The 19,161-nt window shown below is 44.5% G+C and overlaps 1 protein-coding gene and 1 long non-coding RNA gene across 2 annotated transcripts; both read left to right on the forward strand.

The window, feature by feature from the left end:
- The first annotated feature begins 6,472 nt into the window (after positions 1 to 6,472).
- On the forward strand, positions 6,473 to 7,491 carry LOC128756394 (uncharacterized). Its single transcript, XR_008414227.1, has 3 exons — positions 6,473 to 6,837; positions 6,974 to 7,093; positions 7,196 to 7,491. It is a non-coding gene; the product is annotated as an uncharacterized LOC128756394 (long non-coding RNA).
- Positions 7,492 to 11,558: 4,067 nt separating this feature from the next.
- On the forward strand, positions 11,559 to 19,128 carry anxa13 (annexin A13). Its single transcript, XM_053858679.1, has 11 exons — positions 11,559 to 11,666; positions 12,463 to 12,538; positions 12,610 to 12,704; positions 13,719 to 13,889; positions 14,000 to 14,033; positions 14,371 to 14,450; positions 14,910 to 14,978; positions 15,043 to 15,144; positions 16,083 to 16,158; positions 16,282 to 16,394; positions 17,433 to 19,128. Exons 1-11 carry the CDS (start codon positions 11,652 to 11,654, stop codon positions 17,550 to 17,552), a joined length of 951 nt encoding a protein of 316 aa, XP_053714654.1. The 5' UTR covers positions 11,559 to 11,651; the 3' UTR covers positions 17,553 to 19,128.
- Positions 19,129 to 19,161: the final 33 nt, after the last annotated feature.

Below are 19,161 nucleotides of genomic sequence, written 5' to 3' on the forward strand. Positions count from 1 at the left end.
CTATTCTGTGTTCAGTTTGGCCTTGGTCTTTGACTTGGTCTCTGTATGCGCTGGTCTCGACACGGTATTGACTACAGCAGCGTTTTTTCACTAGTGTCAGGTGAGCTTTGGGAAAATTATCCATGTGTTTAGAGATAGAGGTGGACGATATGATGACATAAAATCATGAGAACTAGAAGGTGTTGAGGAGCAACCAAGGTGAGGAGCTCGCATGGACATTCTTTCTCTCCACTCTACTGTAGAGCTCCAGTGTTTTGATGCGCTGATCTGTCCCTCAGTCAAAGCAGCGCTGCTGTGGTGCGCGGCGCTCCTCTTCCCACACACTCACAGCCAAGAGCCGCCACCATGCTAAAGACTGTCTGCACCGCAGAGCTAACAGAGCTAACGGCTAGCGCGACGTCTCACTTCAAAACTTTGTTGATACTCATGGACTGTCAAAGTTTGCTTTGTGGTTTAAACATTGGCGAAAAACGAAATGCACAACAAAATAAATGTGCTCCAAAATGTGAAGAGAGAAAGAATCATTGTTTTTATGAAGCAAGTTCAGGAAAATAATGTGAAGGATTTGTCTGGATACTCAAAACTACAATAAAATCATGCAAAAGAGAAGTGACAAAATTGAAAGTTATTTCAAGTAAGTAAATAGATCAATAAATGATGATATATTTTGCCATAGTGCTCACCTCTTTCTGGACACATTTGAAACAAATACATTTTCTGCAATTTGTTTCTGGCAAAATAACAACCGAGTGTCACTAGCTACAGTTTTTCCCAAATGAATAGGGATTTTCTATAGGACTCTAAGCACAAGTGCCTTTGGTGGTGAGCCGCGGGATCATTTTCAATGAACTACGGGTGCTGTGGCTAGAAAAACACTGGACTACAACACTAGATTAGAGCCCCTAGACTGCTGAACAAGTGAGAGCTTTGGCTCAACAGCAGGCCTCTTCCACCTGGCACCGGCGATATCCTTGAACACGTGATGGCGTTTCACATGAGAGGTCAAGTGTAATGTGTCTGTAACTTGGTGTAACCTTCAGTGGTCCAGGTCTGGGTCTCCATTCCAAAATCCTGTGTGGAACTTGTGGTGCTTCTACCATACTGATGAGGAGAAAGAGCGGCCGGATCCTTGCTGGCTGGAAGATCGTCCTGGAAAACATGACGTGAACTGGTGTGAACTTGAGCTCTGGTCTCTGTGCTGTAAAACCCTCTTCACGGCCCATGTGAGCGTCACAGCTGGACATCCCCACGTCACACAGCGGCCTCCTTGCATGGCAGGACTGTCTTTTTAAACCGGGGGCATGAATCACGATGATGGTGTGGCAGCTGAACGTGGGAACAAAGCAGGAGAGAGGAGGACGCGGGACAAGAGGACCCTGATCAATCGGAGCCTGTCGCTGACTCATCCGTCTTTCTGAGATGGACAGGGGAGAGGGGGAGGCGTGCGGGGTGAGTGGGTGGCCGACGTGTGCTGGGGGCCTGGTGACTCACAAAGAAGGGAGCGGGAGATGTGTGGACTCACACATGTGAGCAGGGAAGCTCTTCATGACATCTGTGTCACATGCGAACTTCTACTCTTCCAACTGACACTCATCAACAACTACTCTGTTGAAATGTCACAGCACTTGTTGTTGCTCCAGTTTAGGCCCTTTGCCACAGGTCATCCTGCCCACCACACAACACAAGTCCTGTGAGGCTCCTCATTTATAACATCTTAAAACATTCCGACACACCCGAACACGTCGTCCACACCCATCCGCAAAACGTAGATCACCGGAGACAGAGAAAGAAATGAAGAAGAACGGTGAAAGAAAAGTAGCGCTATGATCCCTGTGGAGCATCAGGTGTAAAAGAAACATTCCTCTTTTATATCAGCCTGATCCGCTCGAGCATGTAGCGCAAGTAGTTTGATCTACGGTGGCCTGGGGTGGACAGAAAGTCTCAGTAAAGAGGGATTCATGAAAAAGGATCAATATTTACAGGAAAGAAAAGTTAAGTAATATGTCACTTAAAACAAGGGTTCTTAAGCTTTTTGATCTTGGGGCCCATTCAAGTAATAGAACTGATACACGTAAACAATCCAAAACCTTGTGAAATTACATTGCATGATATTTGGCATAGAAAAGTCCAACCAGCAGCAGAACCAGGTGCAAGTCATGTTCATCAAATTTAATAAAGAAAAAAATACACCTGATGCAAACTGTTGAGAAAATTGGAAAATTGAATAAAATTCGGAATAAAATAAATATAATAAAACCATGTAAATATCATAAATTAAAAATAATATATTTTATTTAAACTCCAAAGAAGATATCATTAAATGAAAGTTTCACCATAAAACGGTCAAATTAATTTTCAAAACTGCTTCAACAGGTGCTTTCATGAACAGTGTTTACTGTTGGGGGAGCCATCATTTTCTTCATCATTTTTTTCTTTTCAAGAACTTCTCCTCTTGGGAATTTCTCTTCGGAGATTAATAAAGTATCTATCTATCTATCTATCCATAGTCGGTAACTTTCACAGACTTGCAGCTGTCAAGTCAATTCAGTGACACACTACTGCCACCATACGTGGCAAGTGTATTAGAACTGAGCGTCTCGCGGCCCTCACGGCCAAAGGTGCAAAACATTCTTCATTCTTCCTCTCATCTCCCTGTTCTTACACTTATACACATTTTCTTTTCTTCATCCCTTTTTTCTCCTGCTTCTTTTCTGCTTCCACTCCAAAACACTACATCATCCGCGAACATCATCGTCTCAGCTATCGTCCGGTCAGGAGAATAATCCTGAACTCCTCCAGAGCTGCCTACCTTGTGCCAGTCCCTACAGCATTAATCCGCAATGTGAGGATTAAAACTTCAAAATAACTGGGTCATTATAAATGTTTGGTTGTGGTTAAGGTTAGCTGTTTGTTTTGGATGATCAGGTTTAGGACGAGAGGCTAAGCATTATGACAGAGTGGTCCCCACAGAGATGTATGTGTGGGTTTCCAAGGTCTGTTGAGTCCAGACCCTCGACTGCTGTCCACCATGTTCTCGACACGATGAGAGAGCAGCAGGCCAGACGACTGATGAATCAGTGAAGTGACGCTGACATTTACAGCCAAAGCCGTCGCTGGTCTCCACACCTCCAGTGATGGATCTGAGTCCTTCACCTGCAGAAGCACCGTCCACCCACCATCAGTTTAACACGGAGGAGAAGTTTTCAGGTTGATATCAACGTCCTCACTGATGAGTGACATCCTCTTCTGAAGCCTGCCGCTCGTCTGGACTCCCACACAGCTTCATCATCATCATCATCATCCTCAGTATGAACAGAGGAGAAGGCCCTGCTGATGCTCATGACTCACAGAGGGCCCCCGCCGCCCCCGGACCTCCACGTTCACGTACGTGCCACTCAGAATTTCAATACAACTGCATGTGTAAGTAGGTCAGGCGCCGCATGATAAATAACCAGGTCAGACAGAGATGGCCGACCGCTCCAAGTCTTCACTTTCAGATGTTTTCTTTGTGGCTGTTGGTGCTAGGCTGACAAGGACCTCCATATTTCTCTTCTGATCTGCTCCAGACTGGACAGTTAAAACAAAGCATCCACATGGGACAGCCACTCCTGTTTCACTCACTGACCAGTGACTGAGCTCCTTTTCTTGAGCCTGAATACAATTATGGACATGAACGTTTCACCTTCACCTTCACCTTCGTCTGCTGCTTATCCAGGGTCGGGTTGCGGAGGCAGCATTCGGAGCAAGGAAGCCCAAACTTCCCAATCCACACAAACCTCCTCCAGCTCTTCCCGGGGGATCCCGAGGTGTTCCCAGGCCAGACCGGAGACATCATCTCTCCAGCGAGTCCTGGGTCTTCCCCGGGGTCTCCTCCCGCTAGGACATGCCCGGAACACCCCCCCAGGGAGGCGTCCAGGGGGCATCCGGATCAGATGCCCGAGCCACCTCAGCTGGTTCCTCTGGATGTGGAGGAGCAGTGGCTCCACCCCGAGCTCCTCCCGGATGACCGAACTCCTCACCCTATCTCTAAGGGTGCGCCCAGCCACCCTGCGGAGGAAACTCATCTCAGCCGCTTGTATCCGCCATCTCATCCTTCCGGTCATTATGAACGTTTCACTTTCATCATTAAAGCAAGAAGCAGATGTTAATTTTAGCGGCTGGATAATTAATGCGCCTCATTGTTCAGAGGTCCAGCGAGTGTAAAGAAGTTGAGTTGACCTTTGACCTATGCTAGTGAGGATGAACTTTGTGTACTTCATGTCAGTGCCATCTCTGCTTCATCCTTGAGATGATTTATCATTTTCATGCTTTCATTATTTTTAATGGCAATTCTTGCTTCACATGGGACATTCAGGTCCACAAAACTGAGAGAATGGATCCGGGCGGGAGAATGTGTCGCTTGTTGACGACATCACGCTGTTGATGGTTCAGAATTTTTTACCATGTTTTAGATGTTGGTGACCAGTCACCATGGAGACAGAAGAACTACAATAAAGTGAGTTTCAGAACCACTGGGTGTCAGTGTGGAGATGGACCTTTCAACCTACAAGTCTGGACCCACTGGGTGGAGAATCAGTACAGAACCATGAGCGGGGTTCTTACTCATGCGGTGTAGATGGTTGTTTAGGAGGAGGAAATGTCTCACACATTATTTACTGGAAGGTGTTGCCAGTGAAGGGACTCTCTGTGGAGACTAGGCGAGCTAATGTTGGAAAGTTGGCCACAGCCCAGTATCCAGCAGATGTGTGGTGACCCTGACTGAATTTGATCAGGTCGATGAGGTTTCATGAAACAGTGTCCTGGTATTCAGAGCCCACCAGATGGCGCTGTCTGCTGTAAAATGTTTGGACTTGAACAACTCATTCAATGAAACCTCACATCAGTTCTAAACCAAAAGCGCCATCTAGTGGCCTCTGAACATCGGGACAGTGTTTCATCAAGCCTGCAGCACTGTTTCATGATGCCTCATCTGCCCATCACCACCCTTCATCAAATATGTAATAGCCAACTCAGAGTGTTCCAACCTGTCTGCACTCTTTGCTTCACTTCCCTTCATCTCATCTTCCTCGCTCTTCCTCTCGTCTCACTGTTCTTCATACACATTTTCTATTCTTGTCCTGCTTCTTTTCTACTTCCACTCCAAATCACTACATCATCCGCAAACATCATCGTCTCAGCTATCATCCGGTCAAGAAGTGTCCCTGCTCTGACCTTGAATCCGACATAATAATCATAAACTCATCCAGAGCTGCCAGAAGGCAACCCACCCGTCAAGCTTCAGTTTCCTGCTCTGTATTGAATGACTGACACTGGACCTCGAGTCAAAGCTGAGCGGAGATGAACTCCTCTGCTAATATTGACAATCAATGCAGCTATTAGAATCACTGCAAGCCGAGACCTCATGAATCAGTGGACGTCTCCTTTACATCATTAGATATTTATGAGCTACAAACATCCAAGCTGCTGATGACCGTCGAACAACAGCAGGCGGCGAAGGTCCGCTGCAGCTTCACCGCAATTATCTCTGTCACGTGAGCGCAAATGTGCGACGGGAGGAAGAGCGGCTTCACGCTGCCGTTATTAACTGTCGGGGAATCTGTGACACCTCCACCAATTATGGAAGCCCTCGGCTCCTGGGCCCCGGAGAGACGTGCTGTCTTTTCTAGAGAAGCTGCTGCCTGACAGCCACTGTGTCAGGAGAGTCCACACGGATCTGGACTCGCCGCTGCACGTCCCATCTGCTGATGGTGATGTCCACAAGTGCATCCGCACCTCACTAGCAACGTCACTGACATTCAGTTCTATTTATCTTCGTCTTAACTGACCTCATCTGCATGTGGACACATTTATTTTCTATTAATCATTTCATTTGAATATGTACACAATCCATGAGTGTTTTGGTGAAAGCAAATGTGTTTATATATTTCACATTTTTGATGAAATATCATTGTATGAATATTTTCCAAACATCAAAATATCCAATTTGTATTGATAAAAAAATGATTTTCTCAAGTATTAATGCTTCTGTATGGATTGTATGATGCTAATGTGTTTATTAATAATAATAATGGCATTTCTTTATGTTTTCTTTTTAAGTATTTTCTTTTTCACGTAGGTCTTTATCACGTGAGCATCTGCTTTATATGTTTTTAAGTGACAAACGTGTTCTTTTTTTTGCTGTACAAAACAATAAAAAAAAATGGTTTATTATATAGAATAGACTCTGAATCTGAATCTACATCGGTTGTAAAATTAATTTTAATGACAAAAACACAAATTTGTTATCGTCGATTCGAAATGTGATATTCTGAATGTTTTATTTCATTGCTCGCATGTTAATGTAATTTTTTGAAAATCAAATCAAAGCTTCAAACCTTCAGAAATTTCAATTTAGCGGCCTAATTTGCGCCTGTAGTGTATTAAAACATTAGCTCGCACAGCGCCCTCTGGTGGTTGTCACCGGTGCCATTTTTGTCAGCAAATAGCCGAGTTGAAGGCTAAGAACTCACTTCGAACGCATTTTTGCGACTCTCCGATCGACTGACCGCCACCCATGTGTACATGAGTGTTTGTGAGATCACTGCGTCTCTCTGACAGCTTGTGTTTGGCGATTTTATGTGAGATTTTTGGGGTTAAACGGACAGTATTTCTCGAGTTATGCTAATATTCGCTTCATCGTTCCGGTCAGCATTTATTTATTCATGACATGTTTTGGGGAAGGTTGCAGGTGGAGTGGTCTCTTTCTCCCTGTAGTCCAGGTGTGACGTCATTTTGCTGACCGAGGTCCTCCACCTTCGCCCTCATCATCTTCTAGTCACCACCATTAGCTGCTCTCAGGTGGTTCTTCTCCTCCATCTCTAATGTTCTAGCTCCAACACTGTCTCCAAACCGTCGGAGCTCACGTACGAACCGACGTTCCCCTCCTCTCCAACTGCTGTTGACGTGTTTGGACATCACTCCGTCTCATTTGTAGTGTGAGTTGGACAGTGCAGAAGGACGAGCAGGTCCCTCAGCCAACGTTGCTCCTCAGATGCCGACTGACTCTCACAAACTCCACTTGAGCAGCGACACAGAGCCCAAGGCCACGATGGCGGTGAGTCACAGCAGCCTTCGTCGAAGCCTTTCTCTCCATTTGATGTCATCACACTGGATTATTGCAGCTCCAGCACGCTGACTGAGCTTCATCTGCTTGCAGGTTTCATGACTGGTGATCAACGTGAGATCAGTCACTCACGCTGAGTCGCACGGTGGAGACAGAGGAGGCGCTGCATGGCACAAGACGGCGTCTGAAGCTCAGGTGATGTTAGCTCGTCCTTCAAACCTACACACTCAAGGCCAGCAAACGCTTCAGCTGTGATTCATGATTCAATTCAGTTTGATTTCAAAGTGCAGTGTAATGTTGCTCATGTGAAAGAGTGGTTCTCTGGTCCACAGTGTGGGGTCTAGAAACAGTTACTCAGGCGTACGAGGAAGGAGAAACTGATCCAAGAGGTTGAGGGTTACTTGAGGTGTTATGAGTCGGAGTCGGTGGCAAAAGTAAAGATTTTTTTTTTACCTTCACCTTCACCTTCTTCTGCTGCTCGGTCGGGTCGCGGAGGCAGCACTCGGAGCAAGGAAGCCCAAACTTCCCGATCCGCACAAACCTCCTCCAGCTCTTCCCGGGGATCCCGAGGCGTTCCCAGGCCAGACCGGAGACATCATCTCTCCAGCGAGTCCTGGGTCTTCCCCGGGGTCTCCTCCAGGTAGGACATGCCCGGAACACCTCCCCAGGGAGGCGTCCAGGGGGCATGCGGATCAGATGCCCGAGCCACCTCAGCTGGTTCCTCTGGATGTGGAGGAGCAGCAGCTCCACCCCGAGCTCCTCCCGGATGACCGAACTCCTCACCCTATCTCTAAGGGTGTGCCCAGCCACCCTGCGGAGGAAACTCATCTCAGCCACTTGTATCCGCGATCTCATCCTTTCGGTCATGACCCGAAGCTCGTGACCATAGGTGAGGGTGGGAACGTAGATGGATCGGTAAATCCAGAGCTTCGTCTTGTGACTCACCTCCCTCTTCACCATGACGGTCCGATGCAGTGATCGCATCACTGCTACCGCTGCACCAACCCGTCTATCGATCTCACGCTCCCCTTTTCCCTCACTCGAAAACAAGACCCCGAGATACTTAAACTCCACCACTTGGGGCAAGAACTCTCCACCGACCTGGAGAGAGCAAACCACCTTATTTTATTTTTTACGTCGTTCTCAAACTGAATTTTCAATGTGAAGAAGAGGCTCCACCTTGTGGCAACTCTGGCCTTCGGTTTTTCTTCAGGCACTCTGATTTCCTCCCAGAGGCTAAACCCATGCAGAGGTCACAATTGGTGACTCCAAATAATCAGAGTAGATTTGAGTTTTCTGTCTATATGAGTTGGACTGAAGTCCTGTCCAGAGTGTCCCCTCCCTGTGGGCCCCAGGGAGCTGGGACGGTCTCACGTCCACAGCCTGTAAAGTGAAGGAGGTGAAGAAAGATGTGTGACAAAAATGAAACCCTGAAAATGACCAGTAGGGGGAGCCAGTACACTACAGATGCAGAAGTTACATTTCCATCAGTGGAACTCTGGAGAACAGTAGCAGCAACAAACGTTCATCCAAACTCTATTTTCAGTGGTTTAATGGCAGACACCCACGGCTCCACTCTGTGTACTGTATCTTTGTCCAGCTGATATGAGTTACTGTAGCATAGTTCCCACGCAAACATCCACACACACAGGCACACAGTGGTGAGTGGCCTTCTGTGTGTTTAAGTTGTAGAGAGGTGGGTGTGTTCTTGTACTTCTATCTTTGTGAGAACCTTGTATGAGTTTTCAATCAACAGAGTGAGGACATTTTTGTAAAGTGAGGACATTTTGGCTGGCCCTCACTTTGTCAAGCCTCATTCCGAGGGTTAAAACTACAACTTAGCCTGGTTATTATAATAGGGTTTTAGTTTGGTTGAGAGTAAAGGTTAAGTTTAGCCATTTGTTTTAGGTGGTTAGGTTTAGGGGGAGAGGCTGGGGAAGGGGTTGTGTCAATGTATGTCAATGACAGTCCTCACTAAGATAGGAAGACAAACGTGTGTGGCAAATTAGCAGCGAGCGAGTCGTTTCATCAGACAAAGACTCTTTAATTTCATCATGACAATATAAAGTGCACTGGCTCCTCCACTCGCAGCAGGCCTGAGGGAGACACGAGCTCGTGACTCATCCTGGTAGTACAACTTACTGAGGATGCTTCCAGCATCTATCTATCTATCTATCTATCCATCTATCTGTCTGTCTATCTATCTATCTATCTATCTGTCTGTCTGTCTGTCCGTCCGTCCGTCCGTCCGTCCGTCCGTCCGTCCGTCCGTCCGTCCGTCCGTCCGTCCGTCCGTCCGTCCGTCTGTCTATCTATCTATCTATCTATCTATCTATCTATCTATCTATCTATCTATCTATCTATCTATCTATCTATCTATCTATCTATCTGTCTGTCTGTCTGTCATCTGTCCATCTATCTATCTATCTGTCCGTCCGTCTATCTATCTATCTATCTATCTATCTATCTATCTATCTATCTATCTATCTATCTATCTATCTATCTGTCTGTCTATCTCTCTGTCTGTCTATCTCTCTGTCCATCTATCTATCCAGAAATAAGAGATAAACATTATCTAAGTCTTCCAGAAGCACCTTTTTTTGTTTTATTTTCTTTTGTTTGTATATATTTCATAGAGCTTTTCATTAAGAAAACACTTTCTGCTGTTTGATTTCTTTATATTTTAATTTATTTTAATTGAACACATTTTACACTGTACAATGAAATTGCAGTGATGCTTAATAATGAGCTTTAATCTAATATTTTATTCAGTTAACACTGAATTCAATTATATAATAAATACACATTATGCATTATTTGTGGTAATGGAGTTAAGCCTGTATATTCTAGATCAGCGGTTCTTAACCTTGGTGGAGGCACCGAACCCCACCGGTTTCATATGTTCATTCACCGAACCCTTCTTTAGTAAAAAATAAAATATGATACACTAACTGCAGACTACACTGAGGGGTGGACCTCTGCGGCGGCGGCTCCACCGAACCCCTGAGACCGACTCACCGAACCCCTAGGGTTCGATCGAACCCAGGTTAAGAACCACTGTTCTAGATGTACTGGTATATATTTTATATATTTTATATATATATATTATATAATTTTATATATATTTTTTGTTATTAAATTTCACTCTTTTTTTTCAGAGCAGACAGGAATGTTGTCGTTCAAATATCTTCACTCTAGATGGCGGTGTTTGACGAGATTAGTATGCATTTTGTTCGGCGGCTATGTATTTAAAGTTCCCATCCAATGGAGCTGTGGGTTTATAAGACTCAGCTCAAAGAACACCCTAGTTTTGTCATATTAATGACCAGAAAACGCCCTGCGTACGGCTGATTCTATTTCATTCTGTTTTTGTATCCAATTTTCCCCTTGTTTGGTTAAGACTTGCCACCTTCCTTGACTTGATTTGCTGTGATAAAAACCTGCATGAAACTGGCCCCTGCTCCTTCACACCGTCCTCTCAGTGCTTCCATCTTTTCCTTCTCTCATCTGTTCTTGGAACTCTCCAGAAAAAAAAGTATCTTTGACTATACATTTAGTTTATTTCTGATCAGATCTTAAGTAGTTTCATAGTTATCTTTTCCTTGTTATTTGTAAAATGACACATCATTAAGAGAGAAAAATATGAATGACTGAACATGTTTTACTAAAAATAAATAGAAGGGAGCCACACAGTGAAGCCCATTAAATGACTAAAAATCCAAAGTAATGTCTGCATATGAAGACGCACATGGACTTTCCTCCAATATAATCACATCGACACTTATTCTCTGGGAACACTTTCTAGTGCTAAAAGAGTAAATGAGTTCAAAGGGTTAACACTGCTGATCCTCTTCAGAATCCAAACGCTATTTATGCGAACTAAATCACAGAGTACAGACTCACACAAACTACAATTATCTGAGTCACCGAGCAGTCGGTGCTTTTGTAATTGATATTTCTGCTGCCCATAATGATCTGAGTTTTTGTCATCAGAATTTCAAATTTGACTGGAAAGCAGGCAAAAAAAAAAGAAAAAAACTACCAGATACTGTTGTCACCTGTAGAATGATATAGATGATAGAGTGTAGAATAAATATCGACGGACAAAGTTTGGAGAGGTTATTGAGGAAATATAAATGGAAAGATGTTTGAATTGAAACAAGCGTTTCAACTTGTATTTCTATTCTTTTTTTCTTACTTATGATTATAATTACGGCACTATTTTCATCCCATGGAGATCGACTGTTTAAACAGTTAAATTAGAGATAAACAGTTTAAAAAAATTTATTTCTCTACAAATCTACTGTTGGAAAATTGTGATAAGTAATTATTTTTTTAAAAAGTGAACTGACATTTAAAAATAACGATATAAGCGTGATTTTAAATAAAACTAAAGTTTAAATCACGTCGCGAGCGTTCAACGTAGTAGTGTTCCGCAGTGACGTCACATTCCAGTTTGCGCCGCTTCGGGCCGCAGCACGTCTGACAAAATAGTCCCGGTCCATTTCACCACCGGTCGACAGCTGCTGCCGCTTACGCCTCGTTAAAAATGGGAAACTGCCAAGTAAGTCTCGACCCGAAACACTTTCCGGCACTATTTTCCTAAAGATGGCTTCAGTGCCGGTGTTTAGTTTGAATAGACCGTTTGAATGAGAGAGATTTTAAAAAACACTGCTGCGGACTGCGCATGTCAGGATCTTATTCTCTGGTTTACTGGTTTGATAATGTCGCTGGATGACGATGACATGGTGAATGAATGGTCGGATCGTGTGAAAGTGCAAGGAAGGGAGCCGCTCCCTGCGGGCTCATCACTGCTCCGTTACTTGTGACTGCATGAATGAGAGCAAAGATGGGGGGAGGGTCTCGGTTGGAGCCGTATGTTCGTGCTACTGTCCTTTCTTCACTTCTTCTCATGAAAACTCTTGAGAAAAAAGGGTGGAAAACTATCAGCTAAAAGTGTTTGCCAGCTGTAACCCAAGTGAGGTCTGAACAACAGGTGCACTGTTCAAAAAGCGGTTACATAACAAACACTGCAACCCTCCACAACTCTTATATTCTTCAAATATAATGTTTTACTCGTGAAAAGAATCCAGCAGCTGAAGCTCCTTTTCAGTCTCAACAAGTCGACCTTTGGACCTGAAGCTTTCCCTCACACTACTGTTCTGTTGGCGGACTCCATTCCTGTGGCCCCAATCAAGTTTGTTTAAAGTCTTCCGACCCTGAATTCCTCCATCATTTCCCATCCCCCTCCGCTCAGCTGCTGCCGCGGCTGCTGTCACTGGAGTTCACCATTAACCCAAACACTCCATCCATGTGTTGTTTTTGGCTCAAACGCTGCTCCTTCCTTTTCTTCTGTCCAGCCAACAGTCGTGCCCTATGAGGACTTCGATGTCATCGCTGACATCAAGGCCATCCGCAAAGCTTGCAAAGGATTCGGTGAGGTCAATTCTGCAGGTATAAATCTGTATTTTTTCACTTATTGATTTGCGTTTCGATTGTCTTTCCAGGTACTGATGAGCAGGCTATTATCGACATCCTGGCAAACCGTTCTTCTTACCAGCGGCAGGAGATCAAACAGGCCTATTTTGACAAGTACGACGATGTGAGTGTCAGTAGAGGGATTCTTCGCCCCTTCACATGACCGCAGTGTCACTGTTTGAGTCGCTGAAAAGGTTACTTTATGAAACCAGATCTTTAAAAATAGTCATTTATTCATCATTCATATTTTGGATTTGGGTTTGTTTGATAATCCGGCATGTTAAACAAACGGCAGAGATTGGTCTGTGTTCAGTGGTCAAACTTTTCTGTACTATTTGGTTCAGCTGGCAGTGTAAAGGCGAACTGAGTTCTCCACACTCACCTGGGAACCAATCCAAACACACGCTAAATAACTGGAGCAAACTCTCATTTGTTTCAAACCAGAATCCAAGAAGGCAAAATTAGACAAATAAAAATATCAAATATAAGGATGAAGTGAGTTTACTGGGCGCCACAGTGAGGCGGAATACAACTGACTTTCAAGGTGGAGTCCAGACCAAGCCCAGGACCAAACGGAAGGCACAGCCAGTCTATTTCTATTACACTGTTTGAGCATAAGGCTGATCTGTTGTGCTTTAGAACAAGAGCAAACCAAAAAAACACAGATTAAAATGAGATAAAGATGGCAAAACACTGATGTCATGAGCTGTTTGGTTTTAGCATCTGCTCCTTGACTTCACACAACTTATTATCCCATAAATGTGGAATTAAAAAACTTCAAAATCACACAAAAGACACACAAAAAACAATTAATTAAATGGTATTCATGAGAATGCAGCCGAGTTTCAGACCTGATGTAAACACTCTGACAGTTTGAAGTTTATTTAACACTGACTAAACACTGAATCTGCGGGTTCTGGAGGTCTGACAAGGAAGTGGCAGGTCTTGAACGTCAGCTCTGTGCCGGTTTCTTCTCTCCCACTCTGGTTTCCTCCCATATTCCAGAAGCATTCACAGGTTTATTAGGTGAATCTGAATTGCCCGTGACGGTGTGTGTGAGTGGCTGTCCTCTGCTCAGACCGTCTCCAGTGATGCTTGTTGAATGTTTGTGGGGTCCCCTGCTCTGTCTCCACGGCAGGAGTTGGTGGACGTCCTGAAGAGTGAGCTGTCGGGAAACTTTGAGAAGGCCATCCTGGCCATGCTGGACCCGCCGGTCATCTACGCTGTGAAGGAGCTACGGAAGGCCATGAAGGGAGCCGGCACGGACGAGGACGTCCTGGTGGAGATCCTCTGCTCCGCCACCAACGCTGTTAGTACTCGACCCGACATCACATAAGCCTGAAAACACTGGTTTAGGCAGGAACGGTGGTTCTTGTTAACAAGTAACATTTGACCCATGTTGTTGTTGTTGCTGTGCAGGACATCGCCATGTTTAAGGAGTGCTACTTTCAGGGTAAGAACCTGCTTTGTTTGGACTTCCTGTCGCTGGAACTGGACTTTCTGTGTGACTCCAGATTCTATTATTATCCTCGAGCCAGTTGAAAAGACTGAAGCTGGTGGTGACTTCCTGTTCGTGTGTGTGTGATGCATCCATCTTCAGTGTACCACGGCTTAGTCCTGGTCAGGGTTGCGGGCAGTGGGCCAGAGGCGGGAATACACCCGGGTCGAGTAGTGACAGAGTGAACTATTTGATCCCTGCTATGAGAAAAGACCCCTTCAACATGCATGAGTTTGTGTTTTGTTTGAGGAGAGGTCACTTCGGTGACCTGCGCCTTTGTTTCCTCCCTTAGTGCACGAGCGTGATCTGGAGGCTGATATAGAAGGAGACACCAGCGGAGACGTGAGGAACCTGCTCACAGCTCTACTGCAGGTCTGTGCTCCGGACCTGCTGCGCTTGTAACTCAATTCCCTTCGTCTGCGTTCAGACTGAAACCGAGCTGACTTTCTCTCTGCCCAGTCCTGCTCTATAAACACATACACACACACACGTTTGTATTGCTACCCTGTGGGGACATTGTGAGGTTACTCATTGACATAACCATTTCTCCAACCGCTCACCTTTAACCTAACCATCCAAAACACATGGCTCACCTTAACCAGGACTCTGAACCAAACTGAAACCTGATTATAATGACCCAGTTATTTTGAAGTCTTCATCCCCAACTGGGGTTTGGACCCGTGGGGACTGGTAAAAGGTCCCCACTAGGATAGTGTGTCGTCAAGAATTGGTCCCCGCGAGGCAGAAAAACAAGCCCACACACACACTTCTCAAGAGTAGAAGAAACCAGTCCCTGTTAAAGACTCACTCACTCTCTTTCCCTCCTATCAGGGGAACCGAGACGAGAGCTACGACGTGGATGAGGAGTTGGCCGAACAGGACGCCACTGCGCTCTTCGAGGTTCTTGAGTGGCCCATGTTGTTTCACTCGCGTGACTCCTAAAGTAACTCTCCTGTGTGCTCAGGCTGGCGAGGGCCGTTTCGGCACAGACGAGTCAACCTTCAGCTACATCCTGGCTTCCAGGAATTACCTGCAGCTCCAGGCCACCTTCAAGATATACGAGCAGGTTCGTGGCTTAACTTCCCGCATCTGCTTGATCCCAGCAGGGAGCTCATGTCACCCGTTTCTTAAAGATTTAAGCACCACAGCCACTTTGGTTCGAAGAAAATGTGCCGCATATTATGAACCACCTCAGAGACTACTAGTTGTGTTTTTTATGTGTGTGTGTGTGTGTGTGTGTGTGTATATATGTATATTAGTGGTGGGATTCGATTAAAAAAATCTAATTAGAGAATTTGTGATTAATTCATCTCAATCGCACTTTAATGGTATAAGAATATTTGCCACAAGAAGCCACATTTTTCAATTTGAATGACTTTGATATGTTAGTGAATGAAATGATATGATATATTTTCAAGTTTTTATATCACCTTATTTAAACTAAAGCTCTTTTAATGTCCTCAAAATATTTGTATAAGAATTTCTAGTCCATTCAGAGTAGTGGAAACCCTGGTCACTGTGTGAAAAACCTCCCTGAACCAAAGCAAACAGATGCTTTTGTTTGCTTTGGTTCAGGGATGATTCCTCCATGTTTGTTGCTGTTTCTCATCCTAGCTGCCACGTGTCTAGTGCATCAGTGTGATCAGTGGAGCAGGAACTCCTGCACTGACAAAGGTTCCCTGTTGTATTAAACCCTGTACTATTAAATTAAATTACATTGTTTTTTTGTTGTAAGTAATTGATCGTAATTAACTCATTAAAGTTCCACCACTAATATTTATATCATATAAACTATATGATATAAATATTACTACATATGAACACTAGAGCTCTGCTTCTCTGGTCTGCCTGTCAAAGGCAAAGATTTCTTCATCAGTGAGACGTGTGAATATGAAGACATGAGTCGATGACATCACTGGCAGCAGAAAAGCATTAATACACGTGTGAGCTTAGGAAAGGTGCTCAGCTGAAAGGTTAAGATTGATGTGCTCATCTGTCCGTCAGCTCTCTGGGACTGAAATCCTGGACGCCATTGAGAGCGAGACCTCAGGGACCCTGAAGAAGTGCTACGTGGCCTTGGGTTCGTATCAAGCATGTCGGCCCCTCAGAGGCTCAAGTCTCTGTCTGGTTTTCAAGCTGTGTTGCACTGGTTTATTACTGAGTGAGATGTTCTGAGGTCAACTCCTCCTGTTCCCACCTTCAGTCCGAGCGGCGAAGAACCCTCAGCTGTACTTCGCCAGGCGCTTGAACGACGCCATGAAAGGCGCGGGAACCGACGAGGACACGCTCATCCGCATCATCGTGTGTCGCTCTGAGGTGAGCCAGCGCTCCTGGAACACTCAACTCTGTGGTCAGACCAAGTCATTTCGCGCTATTATGACGAGTTAGGTGGATGCTGACCTGAAAGAGCGTTTGCTTCCAGACTGGCTGAGCTTGTCTACATCCTGTTCAGACCTGGTGATGAAGTTGGCTTTTAAACAAGTGAAGGGTCGATGAGGTTTCACGAAACATTGTCCTGATTTTCAGAGGCCTCCAGATGGCGCTTTAACATGTTTGGATTGAACAACTAATTCAGTGAAACCTCACATCATTTCTAAACCAAGAGCGCCATCTAGTGGCCTCTGAACATTAGAATACTCTTTCATCAAGTGTTTCTTGGTGCCTCGTCTACCCATCACTATTTTAAACCCTTTTATTTCTGCTCCTTTCTCCTTCTTATGGTCACAACTAAAGAACAGACAGGAAAGGTCACAGTCACACAGGATAATAAAAATGGAAGAGGACACTGTGAACCAAAACTGAATCGTCTTTAGGGCATCAAACTAAATATAAATGAAAAAAATCTGTGTTCATTCAAGTTGAGGACTTGGCAAGTAGAAATTTTTAACTCACATTTGATTCCAACAGTGTAAATAAATTGAACAGTATAAATTGAAAGTAATTCAAATATGTGTAAGTTAATAGTCATATTTACATCAATATAAATCTATTTTAACTCAATATTAACCTTTTATGATAGCTTAATTGTTTAGGGGTATTGCTTGTAATAAAGTTGCATTTTGATTGTAAATTATGTTATATATATTTTTTATATTGTCAGTCACAAATCAGGTCACCCTCAGCAGTCAGTGAGTTTTTGTCAGTCTGTATATGTCAGTGAGGCATCATGAAACAGTATTGCAGGGTTGATGAAACAGTATCGTCATGTCAGGACACTGTTTCATGAAGCCTCACCTGGCCATCACTCGTAATACAGTATGTCCAAGGTGCCTTCCACCTCTCGCCCTGTGTAGCTGGGATGATGAATAAACATCTGATCACTACCATTCAGAATCCGGTCCTTTCTCTCCACAGTACGACTTGGAGACCATCAAGGACATGTACCTGGAGAAATACGACGTGTCCCTGAAGGACGCGCTGAGGGACGAGTGCAGCGGCGACTTCAAGCGCCTCCTGCTGGCCATCTGCCACTAAAGATGCCGAGCGCCGAAGGACGGAGGCGGCAGGGCGACGCTGACGTCTCACACACTAACTTCTCTCAACGTGTCGTAATGTAGGAAGCAGGAACATATGTTTGACCTCTCGTTCACACCTCAGACCTCACTGCCTGGTCGGTTTTCACTCGAGGACAGGACTCCACCAGCTTCAAACGTGGCGAGTGACGTGTCAGGACTTGGAAAACACTTATTAGGTGGGGATCAGCACATTTAATATTTTTAAATGGTTTTAACCACAGTATTTTATAAAGGCTCAACACACTTTAGGGCAAGCAGAGCGGAAATGGGGCCCTGAAAGCCAGGGTCGTGTGGTCATTGGATTTGAGTCGATCCTCCCTTCACACTCTTCATTTAAGTGGACAAACCTTGAAGCCACGAGATGGTGGATTAGCTTTTTACACCTGCCTGAGAGAGGAGTGACAATCCACCTCTTACAAGGTGCTGGTTCTCAACAGATGTGTCACTTTTATATCAAAGAAAAAATGGAGGCTGTAGCGCCCCCTTGATTGTGGGGACTGCTGGGGGTCTCATGTTCAGAGCTGAGTTTGAATACAAACCTAGTCAGTTCTGACAAACAATGGTCCCTCTTCAGCCACTTCTGTCTTCCGAGTCCAACCAGAAATGTAGCTAATCCCAGCCATGAAAAAGCAGTTGGTGATTTGAACAAAAAAAAATCATCAAATTCTGAACTACTCAAATTTTGTAGGTGTTTTAATGCAAAAACAGGATTTTCCAGACGCTTCCGAGCAACATAGTGTTCTGCAAACAAACTTAACTATAGTGCTAACAACACACACGAGAGAGAGAGAGAGAGTGGTCTATGACAGAAGGGGAGATGTGCATGAAGGAAATGTCAGTCCAGTTTATGGATTATATTTTTTTTATCTATGTTGTAGTAACAGGCTTTTGCCACTGGGTAGTGCTGTGGCGACCACTCTCCCCTCACGTTTATTACTTTTATTACTTCCTGCCGTAATTTGACTAACCAGTGTAGATGTCATTTATAAAACTGATTCATTATCTTATAAAAAAATAGTCATCACTAATGAATTCAGCTTCAGTTGACGTCAGTTGAGAACGTTCACACTTCAAATTCTCGGTAAAGGTGAAGGTGGAGTTCATCCCAGTTACCTCACTGACCCTAACCAGGCACTTTTACCGCCCAGTAAATGGGTCCGACTGTTCTCCGCTGGAGCGGTCCGCTGTTATGCAATCACTCCAAGTGACTTACAATGCCGTGCTGTCTACGAAAAGCATGTGATGAAGGTGTCAAACGTGTGGAATATGCAACGTGTCTCCCCCGCGAGTCTGCTCCGACACAGCCTTTGTTTTGTGTTCAAAACTGTCTTGATGCCTGAAGTGATTGGAATGACTTGAAGAGAAACACGCCTCATCTCCTTCAATATTTTTTATTTCACGACTAACCAGTGGAATGTCTAATATGTATATTTTTATTTTTGAGCGGTAATAGTAGCTGCTGCTGCTTCAGTGTTCATGTGCTCATGGTGTAGTGTTTCATTATCGTAGCCAAAGATGTCAGCGTCTAAATATACCAGTAAATTCATGTCAGTTTATCACTAATATCT

The sequence above is a fragment of the Synchiropus splendidus genome, chromosome 3 (genome assembly GCF_027744825.2).
Source record: "Synchiropus splendidus isolate RoL2022-P1 chromosome 3, RoL_Sspl_1.0, whole genome shotgun sequence".
NCBI lineage: Eukaryota > Metazoa > Chordata > Actinopteri > Syngnathiformes > Callionymidae > Synchiropus > Synchiropus splendidus.

What these genes read in the sequence shown, in the direction of transcription:
- anxa13 (XM_053858679.1), top strand. An exon ending in CAAAGCTTGCAAAGGATTCG is followed by an intron (nt 12,539 to 12,609) that starts GTGAGGTCAATT and finishes TTGTCTTTCCAG; the next exon opens with GTACTGATGAGCAGGCTATT. An exon ending in CCTTCAAGATATACGAGCAG is followed by an intron (nt 15,145 to 16,082) that starts GTTCGTGGCTTA and finishes TCTGTCCGTCAG; the next exon opens with CTCTCTGGGACTGAAATCCT.